General features: G+C 39.6%; 1 protein-coding gene across 2 annotated transcripts in view; it reads right to left on the bottom strand.

Moving 5' to 3' along the window:
- PHLDB2 (pleckstrin homology-like domain, family B, member 2) overlaps positions 1-14,456 on the bottom strand; it is a 124,047-nt gene that overhangs the window by 71,952 nt on the left and 37,639 nt on the right. For both annotated transcript variants that reach the window (XM_006895341.1, XM_006895340.1), the window contains exons 3-4: positions 8,289-8,432; positions 6,206-6,343 (exon numbers count right to left, since the gene is read on the bottom strand). In XM_006895341.1, the coding sequence (XP_006895403.1) occupies positions 6,206-6,343; positions 8,289-8,432 (282 nt within the window). The remainder of the gene's footprint in view (positions 1-6,205; positions 6,344-8,288; positions 8,433-14,456) is intronic.

The following is a 14,456-nucleotide window of genomic DNA, read 5'->3' as shown; positions in this document are numbered from 1 at the left end:
CCTGTGAGTCAGAGCTGAGTTACTGACACCTAATAACTATAACTAACTAAACTATAACTATAACTAGATGTATATGTATATGTATAAATAAATTAATTTAAAAGTGTGTATATATGTATATGTGTGTGTGTATATATACATGTATATATATAACATATAGATAGCTGTTATCTTCTTGTACTGCCAAATGGATTATAACTGATGGGAAACCCTTGTGTTATAGAGTTGTTGTTGTTGTTGATTGCCGTTGAGTCGAGTACGGCTCATAACGACCCTATCAACAAAAGGCCAGAAGCCTTTCTATAACTATCATCATTTATCAAAGTTTATAGATTTTCCAGAGGCATGTTGCTTAGGAAGTGGATGTCACTACTGCTTCCAAGTGTTATAGAGTAGAACTAATTACACTAAATATTAAAAACTGTCATAGTTATAAAAATACCCAATCAATACTAAAGGCTGGCCAGGGAGCACTGGTGGCTTAGGGGTAAGGAATTGCACTGCCGACACAAAGGTACATGGTTCGACTCCACAAAGTGATACATAGGAGAAGGATGGGCAGTCTCCTCACCGGTGATTTACTGGCTCTGGACACCTGCTGGAGGGCCAGCTATGGGTCGGTTCTGACTTGATGGTACACAACTACAACAAAAGCTAGTATGGGTAAGAAGGGAAAACTACATCAACAACTTCATAGTAAGACAAGATCTCCGAGGTGTTACTGAGCCTTCTTCACTCCAGTTTCAAGTCTTGTCTCCAAAAATCCAGAGCAAGGTTTACAGGATGTACTGCTGACATCTGAATCTGCACTGGCCTAGCAAGGATATCTTTTCAGGTTTTTATTTTTTTCCACTCCAGGCTCTGTATATGATAACAGCAACAGGTGTGTGGAAAGGGAAAGGCAACCCAAGAGGGCAGAGGCCACTTCCTCCTCCTGCTTTACACCCTGGCTCACCCAGCGACCTGCTGGCATGTGCATGCAGGCTGACTCTCACAGCTGTTCTGAGGCTTGGCCATATGGGGCTCATTAGCAGGTGTTTGGCTCAATGTTTCTGCAGAGGCCCAGCCTGAACTAGCTGCTAGCAGGAGATCCAAGGGTACTATTTTACCAGGCAGTGTTCTGGCACCTACTAGACTGGCTAACGGTGGACAGTTGCTATGTGCTGTGGAGTCGGAACTAACCCACAGATAACCAGCCAGCGGGTTTTCAGAAGCAGTAAATCACACAGGAGGAGACAGGCATCCTTCACCCTTGGAGTAGCTGGTGGATTTGAACCAAGTGCCTTTGGGATTGCAGGGCAGCTTCTTCTTTTTCTTTTTTAGATTTTAATGAAAGTTTATAAAGAACTTGCGTTTCCATTCATTCATTGCTGCACATTTTTCTCCCTGTCTCCTTCCCTCCCAGTTCACTTTTTTCTTTGGGGAAAAAAGTTCTTTCATTGTTGTACAGTCCACACCCCCACACCACTTTACTATGCAACTCTTATTCTGGACTTTTGTCATGCCAATAATACCTAATTATATATTCCTTTCATAATGTTCTCCTCCTCATATGTTTCAAGACCATGCACATTATTTATTCCCTCTTTTCTTCGTTTTCCCCCAACCCCCTATCAGTCCTGTTCTATAACAGCGGCACTATGCAATACTTGTCTTTTTGTGACTGAGATATTTCACTCAGAATGATGTCCTCCATAGTCACACATTTAGTATAATATTTCATAAGTTCTTTGTTTTTCAGTGTTGCAAGTATTCCATTGTGTGAATATACCACAGCTTCTCTATCCATTCGTTTGTTGATAGGTACTTGGGTTGGCTCCAACTCTTTGCTATTGTGAACAAAGCAGCAATAAACATGGGTATGCATATATCTGCTTGGGTGGAAGTTATGGTTTCTTTGGGGTATATTTCCAGTAGTGGAATTGCTGGGACAAATGGTATTTCTATTTCCAACTTTTTGAGAAAGCCTCATACTGCCTTCCATAGTGGTGGCACCATTTTATACTCCCACCAACAGTGAATAAGGGTTCCAGTTCCTCCACAATCTCATCAGCGTTTGTTGTTTGTTGCTGTGTTGAATTTTGCTATTCGTACAGGGGTAACATAGTTATTTTGATTGCAGTACAGATTCTTACTACTAGGTCACCAGAGCTCCCTAGACAGTAGTTTCCCCTATATTTCACAGACTAGAAATGGAGATAAATATCTGGTAAGCACCCAAACAAATACACATTTTTTAAAAATGCTGTGTAAGAGAGAAAAAGAACAAGAGGGAAAATATGCTCTAACCTGGAAAGGCCTGGAAGGGCTTTTCTGAGGGAAGGCACTGAACAAATCAGAGTCCAGAAAAACAGACCTGGCAAACATGGAATCTGAGGAAGGGGACATAGAGATTGGCCACATTTGTGAGTGATGTGAAGAAAGGCAATGAGAGAGTGGTATGGAAATGGGGAGAGAGATGACAGAGGCTGGACGAATAAGCACGTAACAGATTATCACATTAGTCCATCAGTCACTAATGTAAGAATGAAAACCGATTCAAAGCTGATCCTCCAGCACGTTCTTGAGAGCCTGTAAATTGCTTTGGAGGAGACTGTTCGTTTTTCATGGACCTGATGGGGGATTTGCACCACTGGAGACGTGGCAGCTTTGAGTAAGCAATGTAACTCCCTACGGCTTACATCACCAGACTTCCTTTAAAATATGCTATTGTACATAACATCAAGCTGGAACCTACACATAGCTGACCCTCCAGTGGGTTTTCAGAGGCAATAAATTGCACAGAAGAATTCCCATATTTCTCCCACACAGCAGCTGAGAAACTCAAGCCAAGGTCCTCCAGGTTAGGAATACAATCCTTTATCACTAAACCACCCAAACTCCCTCCTTTATAGTGGAGCACAATAAACCAGAGTGATGTGGTTTAATGTGTGTATATAAACTAAAAAACAAAGCAAAAGCCTTCATTTCTACTGATTTAGAACTGACTCATGCCTGACCCTCTAGCAGGTTTTTGAAGGCTGTAAAGCAAATGGGAGTAGACTTATCTTTCTCTTGTGGTACCACTGGTGGATTCAAACTGCTAAAGCAGCTTTGTGTGTGTGTATTCATTTTTTAAAAATCAGACTGGCTGCTAGGAATTTTAAATTACGCTGGCTGTTGTGAAAAAAAGAGAATGGATTGACATAGAAAATGAGCTAAATGATGTGGGGAACTGCTGGCTAAGGTGATTTTGAGGAAGAGTGTCATTATCGGAGATGCAGAGAAGTTGCATAATTGAGGAATATTTTAATCTGGATATATGGAGGATGAAAACAGAAGGGTCAAGAATGACTTCCAGGTTTCTTATTCGAGCAGCTGGGTGCTCAATTTTCCTATACGGGAAATGCAGTGGAGGTGCTGTGGCCAGAGTAAGGATAAAAATCAAGAGTTCTGTTATCTGAGTTCAGCTGTAGATACCTGTGAAACCTCTAAGTGGAGAAGTCAGGTAAATCACAGGATATGAGTCAGAAGTTCAGAAAAGAATTATAGACTTGAAAGGTGCATTTTGATAGTCACCAGAAATTATTTCAAGTCAGGATTAGCAAAGAATGAGAAGACAGAAAAGATGTGCACACTGCTGGAAGGCAAATTCAAGTGAATGGATAGAAGCCGAGGAAAAAGTAAAGGAAATAGAGATGGAAAATCAAAGAAAGGAAAAGAGAATACACAAAAAAAGTGGTGCCCAGAAGCCACAGGCACATTTGGGTCAGAATTAAGAAGAGTTATCCCCTATACCGCTTACTGTGGGAACAGAAGCAAGGCCACAAGACTGAAAGCATCCACTAAGTAAACAACATAGAAGACTCAAGTAGTAAGTAGGCTTCAGAGTCAGTTGAAATAGGAGGAATGGGTAACTCTCTAGGATATGAGGAACAATAGACATAGTACACTAAGAAAATGATTTTAACTGTTTAGCTATGCTCAAGAGAAGAGCAATAAGGAAGCAGTGAGAAGGATGTTTATGTACTTATTTTAAAATAATAGATTATTTTGATAACATTATTGGTATGCCTGTAGGTAATAACCAGCTTATTTGAGAAACATCATATTGTCCAGCAGTGCTGGTTCTCTACTTGAGTTTGAATGTCAAGGATACACACTGAAGCCACTCAAATCCTAGTTCTGTTTCTACCCTTCCTTATTCTCCTCTGGAGTCCTGCAGTCAAAGCTGGCTTCTGCCATTCTTCATACCCTATGATGACAGGCTATAATCCTATCTTCCAAGACTAAGTAATCCTCTAACAGCTGAATGAGCTGGTTCTAGAATTCAAACTGCCAGCAGTCCCTGTTTCCCGAGAGCTCCATCCACCACCAAAACAATAACAGGAAGGATGGAGGCAACCTCCCTGCTTGGCTCTTCTGTGTTTCTAGATGTCTGCCTCCATCTTGGGCCCAGAGAGATAAGACAACTTTCTGTGCTAAGTGAAATTTAGCATTGACTTGCTTACTTCACTTTTGAGAGTGCCATGCTAATTACAGGCAAAAAGTACATACAGGCTATGAAATGTGTGTCCCACCCAAATATAAATAAAGGTGAGGAAGGCAGAAGGACTCAGATCCATCTGTCCCATAAGTTTTCCAGAATGACAAAATTGTATCGTTGTCAGATGCCAACGAGTTGATGACAACTCATAGTGACCTTTATCCTATCCTGCCCATCCTCCTGATCTGATATGCTCAAGACCACTGTTACCACCAATTAGTTACCATTACAAGCCCATCACTGTGGCAATCCATCTTGTTGAGGGTTTTTTTCTCTCTGACCCATCCAACAAAAAGCTGCTTGCTGGATCATTGAGTTGTTGTTCTTATGTGCTGTTGAGTCATCTACAACTCATAGTGACCCTATGAATAGCTGTGAACCTGGTGCTATCCTGAGCCAACCTTACCTATCTTTATCATACCTGACCTCATTGCTACAGTCACTGTGTCAATCCATCTTTTCAAGGCTCTTCCTGTCTTGTGCTGACAGAAGCTTTGAAAAACATAGCTCATTAACTGTTTCCTTCTACACAGAAGAGTTAGAAAGTCTTGGTTTTGGATTTTAAAGAGAAGTACAGTTACTATCCAAATGAATTCCTTACTCTTTTGAAGTCTGGAGCACTCAAAGAATTTAATAAAGAAAAGGTCACACAGTTTAAGGGTCAGAAGTCAGCACCCAACAAATCATGATGTGGCTTTTCACTTGACTTCCATTTCCGACAGTATTTTGAGCTCATTCTCTGGCACCAAGATCAAATGCCCTTATTTATAGGTCTCGAACAAAGACGAGCCTAATAAAGGAAGCCACATCCAGCAGAAATTCTTTACATATATTATCACTAGAATTTACTCAAGTGGGCTTTCTTTTTTTTTTTTCCTTTTCTCAGCTTAGTAAAAAGCATGGTGAACAGGAAAGAATGTGGCAAAGCTACTTAGTTTTATCTTTCCTAAACCAGTATTTTATTTTACTTTCCCTTCCCAGGCTTAATTCAGCTCAAACTAACTCCAAATGGTAAACCAGAACAATGTGTAGCATTTAAGAGAGAGAGAAAAAAATTTAATAAACAGATTAAATACTCAACTATCACCCTGAATTCTAAGAATTGCAAATAATAGTTCATATTCTCCCTAAAAATTTAACCAAGTTGTGGCTTGACTCTCCAAGCTAGGTGTCAGATGAGTTTCACAGGCAGTTTGCACTTGGCAGTGTGAAGTTCCTCCCAAAACAGCAATGCAGTTTCCAAAGAGCGGTGCACTTGCATCGAAGACAATGGCAAGGCAGGACAGAGATGAATGGCCCCCATTCATCTTCTTGATAAACAGAAAAATGAAAAGAAATGAGACCACCATATTTGAATATGCTTAAGCCATTCCCACAAGACCCCAATAGTATAGACAGAAAAGCTAGTGGAAAAAGTAATTCATTCACTTGAGTATGATAAGCTGCCATGAAAATCAGCTCACAAATTCCACATACTCAGCTCTCTCAGCATTTGCTACTCAGTACCTCAGTGTGCTTCCCTTGTGACAGCTTACCTGATCTTGTTGCTTTCCTCAAAAGTGACTATTTTCAGGAACATGACAAACAAACCCAAATTCACATTCCACTCAGCTCTTCCATTCTATCAAACAGTGCCACTATGCTGACATAAAAGTTGCATTCATATACTAATTTCTTTACCTTGGTCTTTTCGCCAACAATGTTTTTCTCCAGTTCTGCTATTTTCTGGTTTAGATGATCCAAAATCTCCTTCTCCTTCATGAGTTCAGTTGTTTCAGATTTCTGTTCTCCATCCAAAAGCGCACATTCCATATCCAACTGAGAACACAAAACAGGGTTCAGAAATATCCTTCCAAGAAATTCTCACTCATCCACTATAGAGATGCACTGCTTGGCAGCTACAATTTAAAAAAAAAAATAACAATAATACCTTATCAGTAAGTATGTTACAGCCTAGAGAACAACCCAGAGTCATGTTAGATTTGACTTAGGAATGAAAGTTGGAGAGAAAAGAAAGAAATAATAAAATAAAATTAAAAAATAAAGTTGGTTGTCACTAAATTGTCTTCTCTGACCCCCTTTTCTGGTTATTTCTCAATGACATTTTGTCCCTTTCCTTGGACTTAGGCTTGAGCATAGACCACGCAGGGATCAATCATGTCTTTCTTTGTCCCTAGAGCAAGAGAAGTAAGAGTCACACATGGTTCAGCACAGAAAGCTCACATTCCTAGCAATGCCTGAAGGAGGGGCTTCCAAGGTCTGTGTATATGATGACAGGTGAGCCTCCCCTTACTCCTGCATCATCTGTCATAAAACATCCCAACTTAACTTCCACAGACAGAATTAATTCTTTGCACCTTCTCATTCCATGGAAGCAATAAAAAAACAGTCACTGTCATCCTATAATCATTCTCAAATGTCCTTCTTTCTAGTTTGCAAACTCACAGAAAGTGGAGCCTACATGTGATTCATGTACGGATTTCTCCAGTGTTAGTGAGATGATTGTCTGATAGCTAACAGGCTCAGAAAACATTGCGTTTGAACTCAAACACTCAAGCTTTCAGGGGTCTTTCAGCTGTCAGAGTTCCTGGGACAAACCAATATGCATATAATGGTGAAGAGAAATCCAAGAATACATAAAGCACATTAACAATGGCTTACCACACAACTCAATAGTAAAAAGACAGTGAACCAGGTAAAAAATATGAGCAAATGACATGAAGACATACTAATGGTCAGCAAACCTCTAAAAAGATGCTGAACATCACTAGTCATTCGAGTAACACAAATCAAAACCAAAACAAGCTATCACTTCACACTCACATAGACAGCCATGATTAAAACCAAAACAAAAACAACAGGTGTCGGTGAGGATGTAGAGAAATAGGAAACCTCATCTACTGCTGATAGGATTGTAGAATGGTACAGCTGCTGTGGAAAACAGTCTTGGGGTTACTCAAATAGTTAAACATAGAATTACCATATGATCCAGCGAGCTTACTCTCATGAGGTATCCACTGAGAGCAGAAAAGAAAAAAAAAAGGAAAACAGACAGAGGCATATCAATGCTCACTGCAGTACTACAGACAATAGCCAAAAGATTAAAGTGGCCTAAATATTCATTGATAAATGAATGGAAAAAGAAAATGTAGTACATAGGTACAAAGAGATTTTCCTCAAGGAAAAGAGAAAAACAACTATGTACATTCCATGTCCCAAAATGTTCTGATGCAAACAACAACATGAATAGGCCTGGAAAACATCATGTTGAATAAAAGAAGTCAGTCACAAAGGGGTAGATATCCTACAATTCTATTTATATAAATTATCTCTAAGAGGCAGATGCACATAGATCTGGGGGGAGGGGAAGGAGATTTTCTCTATATGAAATACTGGGCTACTGTTAGGATAGAGGAAAAAGTCAGAAGTGAGAAACAGTAACTTAGCACAATATAATGAATAAAATTAGTGTCGCTAAAATGTACATGTCAAGAATGCTAAAATGACAAATATTTTAGGATATTAATATTTACCACAATTTTTAAAAAATGGCCTAATAAGTTTATCTCATTCAACCACAATTTAAGAAAGAAATGTAAAACGAAAAAATGGCACTTGTACCTTACACATGGTTTCTATTTTTAAAAATGGTTTCTCTTGTTGATAGCTACATACTCAGCCTTGTATCCTCATAGAGAGCCAATATTTTTAAATTAAAGGGAAGAAAGAAAACAGAAAAAGTGAAAAGTAAACTTGTTGATACCTCCCTGGAAGATTCATCCATCTGGTCATTTATATCTTTGATTTTCTGTTCAAGTTCCTCCAGGTTGTTTAGAATGACAATCCGGGTCTCTTCCATCGCGGCCAGCTCCTGGGTCCTCTGTTCTTCACTTACACCCTCTGGGGTCTGTGATTAATCAACACAGTGAAGGATTATTCACACTTCCATTGCAACAGTTCTCAATTTATAAACGGGATTTGGGTCCTGTATTTCACAGCCTCCATGTCCATCTGGATTCTACAAACATTCCTGCAACTGTTCAGTTGGAACTCTGAATGAACTCCCCATAGAGAAAATTCCATGCTCTGTAGTTATGTCCTCAGGGTTAGCTCCAACTTCATTCACAGATTTGTATTTGTGTTATACAGATGAGGGAACTGTGGTCTACAGAGATTGATTTCTCCAAAGTTCAGCAGTGTAGAACAAAAACTTAGACAGGGATGATGTAGACAGAAGGGCTACCTTCATTACAAGTCCCAAACTGTCTTCCATTTCCAAATGAGTAAACCCCTTTGCAAAGTCTTTCAAATATCTAGTCATAGCATTGGGTCTCACTGCTAGGATTATCTGCAAATGTGCACTCAGGCTTACTATTTTTTCTCAACACAAGGTTGGCCAGTAAGGACACAAGGCACTTGGCTCGATGTCACAGAAACGTTCTACACAGTTAACAACCAGAAAAGTACAGGCTCCATCACTTTAGAGATTCTCAAAAGTATTTAACAACTACACACTTAACTCACATTTCACTCTTTCCTAGTACCCAGCTGTCTTTACCCTAAAAGACCTTGTTCTTATGAAATGTTTAAGACATAGATACAATGGACATATGTGATATGAAACAGGATACCAGTCACCATTTGCAAAATGATCTCATGTAATAGTTGAGCTCCTAGGCTTTAACAAGAAATAAATGAACAAGAGCATTCTTAACATCCCAAAATCAGAGGAAGACAAGTGTCCAGGGAAGCAAATAATAGTGTTGCTCAAATCCAATGTCCAAACTGGACTGCATACTGTTTAGCAGTCCCTCTTTAAGCTCCATGGGTTTACTCTGAGTTGAAACTGACTTGCTAGCAACTAGCTTTATTGATTAAAAGATAGTAAGATAATTGGACAGCTAAGAGAATGAACAGGTTTGTCCAGGAGAGGGTGAAACCATGCTGCTTCTTGGAGACAAAGATTCTGAAGCTTCGTCTGACATACTTTGGACATGTTGCAAAGAGGGACCAGTCCTTAGAGAGGGACATCTTGCTTGGGAGGGTGGAGGGACAGCGCAGAAGGGGAAAGACCCTCAATGAGGTGGATTGATTCAGTGACTGGGGTAATGGGAGTTGGTGTGTCAGAGACAATATGATTGGCACAGGATAGAGCAGGGTTGAGGGTTGCTGTACATCGGGTCACTATGAGTCACAGGCGACTCCACGGCACATAACAACAACAACATGATGATTGGAAAAGTCTTCTCTTTCAAGAATTCCAGTGTACTTATCTCTGATATCATCTGACAGAACCTGTGTTTCTATACACCAGGTGCTTAAAATGCAAGAAATGCTGCTCTGGTGGTGTTGCTGTTGTTGTTATGTGCCACTGAATCATTCACGACACACAGCAACTCTATGAACAAAAAAGCTTAGAACCCTGCCCTATGCTGAGCCAGTCTCACTGTCTCTGACACACCTGCCTCCACTGCCACCGTTATTGTTATGTACTGTCAAGTCAGAACTGACTGAGAGCTGACCCTTCAGTGGATTTTCAGAGACAGAAGGAGATTATCCATCTTTCTCCTGTGGAGCAATAGGATTCAAACCATATGCCTTTGAGTTGGCAGTGTAACTCTTAAGCCACCCAGAGCTCTCTAAGAAATGCTGTTACAGGTATACTGTTTATTTAATTTTTGTCTTGATGGAATTATTCTTTTTTTTTATCTGCATGCAATAATTGTACCATTTCTCTACTAGAAATCAAACATAACAATGCAAGTAGGTAAATTTTTAAAGAAGATCCACTTTACTGAAAAATATATTCAAATTCCACACAACACTCACTAAAATTAAGTGTACTCCATTAAACTAATTAAATTTAATAATCCTGGTCATTTTAAGATATTGGTCGCATTATATATTTTCTTTTTACCTTACTTTGCTACTCCTAAGAAAATGGAATGACTGAGAAGTATCTCGAATTTGTAAGATTAGGGGTATTGCGGTCCCACAAGTTTTGACATTTACCTTTTTTGTCACTTTAAGTTCAATATCTTGTTAGCTAATAAAATATCTACTGACCTTTTTCTCACAGACAATGAGTCTCATTGTCCTAACACTGAGATGCCTGACGTAGGCCATGAAGAATGCCTGTACCAGTGAATGACATTCCAAAATCACTGCTGAGTGATCCTAGCAGGAAAGCTCACCAAGGCCAGTATCCTGATGGGTGACATTACATACTGGGTGTCCTTTTCCAATGTAGTTTAAAAATATATCCCCTATGGGTGGAAGCAGAGTATGTAAAAAACAACAACTGAACAATCTGGAAAGCTATACTCTTTATAAGTATGGAGGGTGAAGATAGGTCATAGTGGAAATTCTCAACTCTGCACCAACTGGAACAGATATTTGTGCCCACTCCAAAGAAATGTTATTTCATAGATTGTGAAAATCATCACACTAGATCATTATTATCACATATGAATAAGATTTTGCTAGAGATAATTTAAATATGGATGCAGCAAGGGAAATGCAAGAAATTAAAGCAGGATACAGAAGAGGTTGTGGAGTAAGTGGCATCATGGCTGATGTCAGGCAGATCTTGGCTAAGTACAGAGAATAACAAGAAGATGTCTACCTGTATTTTACTGACTATGCAATGACATCATAAAAACTATGACACTGCAAAGAATGAGCAATCCAGGACATTTAATCGTGCTTAGGTCAAGAGGTCGCAAACAGTCGTAAAATCAGGAAAAGTCTGTATCAATCAGGAGTGATTTACTCAATCTGTAGGTTGAGCAAAATATCAAAGAAAGCAGACTGTAGAAGAATGCAGCATCAGGTTGGAGGATACTTTATCAACAATCGAGATACACAGATGATACAACTTTGCTTGCTGATATAGTAAAGAGGTCTCAAAGTACTTTACCAGTTCTGATGAATAATAGCAACAATAACTACAGCCTTCACTACATAGCAGCATAAGAAAAACCCCAAAATCTTCACAACTAGACTAATAAGCAACAATATGGTAAATGGAGAAAAGACTGACATTATAACATATTTCATTTTACTTAGATCCACAATTAATGCCCAGAGAAGCAGTTGTCAAGAAATCGAACAGCATATTGCTTTGGACCAAAAGAGTATACTCTTTTAGAGTATTAAAAAGAAGAAATGTAAGGATGAAACTGTGCCTAACCCAAGATCGTTATTACCGGACCATGAACAAGGAAGACTGAAGAAAAATGACTGTATTTAAATTAGTGTTGGCAAAGAGTACTGAATACATCACTGACTGGTAGAAGAACAAACAGATCTGACTGGAAGACGTACATGCAGAATGATCCTTAAAAACAAAAGATGGCAAGTCTTCAACTCATATACCTTGGACATTTAATCAAGAAGATCAGTAGTAAAACATGTAAGAGGATCTAAGGAGAGGAGCGGGGAGGAGGGGTGAGGGTTGTCGTGTGGTTGCACGGTTTGACGGGTGGTGGAGGGATGGGTTGGGGAGGTGGGGGAGATCTGATGTGAGGGTCAATGTATTCAAACTTTGTAGGTAAACCAGTGTAATTTTTTTTTTTTTTAAGATCAGTCTGTAGACAAAGAAATAATGCTTGGTAGGGAGCACTGGAAGCCTTGTGGCAAAAAGCAGCTTTTGCAATCCCAGAGGCATGTGGTTCGAATCTACCAGCTGCTCCATGGGAGAAGGATTGGCAATCTCCTTCCATGCACTTACTGCCTCTGAAAACCCACCAGAGGGTCAATTATGGGTTGGTTCTGACTTGATGGTACACAACAATGAACAACAAAGAAAACAATCCGGGAAAAAAGGAGGAAGATGTGCAAGTGGCACAACTATGAGTCTCTCCCCATCTGAAGCAAAGAAGAAGGAATAAAAGCAAAGATAAACGAAAATAATTTGTCCAAAAGGCCAACAGACCAACTAAGCAGCAGCTTCCACAACCCTGAGAACAGAAGAACTCAGCGACAGCTGGCTACCATTACAGACCACTCTGAAATAGATCACAGTAGGCAGTCTTGTAGATGGGATGTGGGAAGAAAGTGGGGGAATTAATAATTAAGACCAAGTTTAAGGTGCCTTGGGTGCTGCAGATGGTCTGTGCTTGGCAAGATTGGTGGCCCAAAGCTACCTGAAAGCACCAAGGAAAACCCAGACCTCCCAATCTGCTTCTTCAAAGATTAGAGCTAAACAAGGATATACATACAGAAAAAAAAAAGACTATTTATTGGTCTGTTAGAGACTAGTGGATCCCCCAAGATGATGTCATTTCCTCACCCTTTACACCTTGTTTGGCTCAACTTTCAACCAAATGACAAGCCTATAAGGTATTGGTAATAAACTGTACTGTAATTCCAAAGGCACACGGTTTGAATCCACCAGTTGCTCCACTGGTGAAGGATGGGTAATCCCCTCCAATGAGATTAACTGCCTCTCCAAATCCACTGGAAGGTCAGCTGAGGGATGGTTCTGACTCTGTTGTTGTTATGTGCCGTCTAGTCGTTTGTGACTCATAACGACCCTATGTACAACAGCCCTAAACTCTGCTCTGTCCTGTGCCAATTGCACTGCCTCTGACACACCCATACCGATTACCCCAGTCATTAAATCAATCCACTTCATAGAGGGTCTTCCTCGCCTGCGCTGTCCCTCTACCCTACCAAGCATGATGTCCCTCTCCAAGGACCTGTCTCTCCTTACAACATGTCCAAAGTATGTCAGAAGAAGCCCCAGAATCCTTGACTCCAAGGAGTAGCCTGGTTTAACCCTCTCTAGGATGGATCTGTTTGTTTTCTTGGCAGTCCATGGAACATTCAATACTCTTCTCCAGCACCACAGCTCAAAGGCATCAATTCTCCTTCTATCCTCCCTAGTCATTGTCCAACTTTCTGATGCATAACAAGTGATTGCAAAGACCATGGTCTGTATCAGGCACACCTTAGTCTCCAGAGAGACACCACTGCTCTTGAGTACTTTAGAGAGGTCCCTAACAGCAGACTTTCCCATCGCAATACGTTTTTTTATTTCCTAGCTGCTGGTGCCAAGAGTGTTGACCGTGGAGCCGAGCAAACTGAAGCTGTGAACAATCTCAATCTCTTCATCATCCATCCTGATGCTACATGGACAACTTCCAGCAATCAATTACATCAAATCAATGAGAAGCATTTGCCCAGAGAAAAAGCTCAGAAGGCAAGGAGGAACAGAAGAGCAAAAGGCCAATGGAAGAACACAGGTTATATTGTGGGAACTGCAAACAAAGCAATGAATCAAAATGTGTTTGAATTACAAGCAAAATCAATTCATTCTGCAAACTTTCACCCAAATCACAATAAAAAGCTAAAGAAAAAAAAAGACATGTTTTTAATGAAAAATAAATGCTACAACAGCTGCACAAATGGTGTTAAACATGGTAGCAAATGTAAGGATGGTGTAAGACTGGTCAGAGTTTTGTTCTATTGTAAATAGAATGTTGTTGCTACTATAAATTGGAACCAAGAATGAAATAAGTATTTGCATGTATCACAACAGGTGTATTTATTTGATATTAGCCTACAAGGCCATTTTTAGCAATAAATGCCATCCAGGAAATTACTATGTCTTCCAAGTTCTTTATCAAACATAAAGTAACCAAGAGGCAGTCTAAATCTCTGGCTTGTAATAACTAGGGTAAGGATATTGTAATTTCATGTATTATCCAAGAAGGAAATCACATAAGACAGCAATGATCATTAATGTTCATTCAGCAATGAACATTATTCATTGAATAAGCTTTCATTTTATGGTAACACAGAAAGTTGAAATTTAAAATATATTCCCTTCATTTTTATTTTTTTCACTCTGAGTCCATGTTAATAAAACTTTTTATAACTCAGTACTGTGAATTTGTAATTTGAATTAAATTAGGGTCAATTAATT

The sequence above is a fragment of the Elephantulus edwardii genome, unplaced genomic scaffold (genome assembly GCF_000299155.1).
Source record: "Elephantulus edwardii isolate Elephantulus edwardi_28Jun2011 unplaced genomic scaffold, EleEdw1.0 scaffold00165, whole genome shotgun sequence".
In the NCBI taxonomy this organism is placed as follows: Eukaryota; Metazoa; Chordata; class Mammalia; order Macroscelidea; family Macroscelididae; genus Elephantulus; species Elephantulus edwardii.
This window is presented reverse-complemented; position numbering and strand designations above follow the sequence as displayed.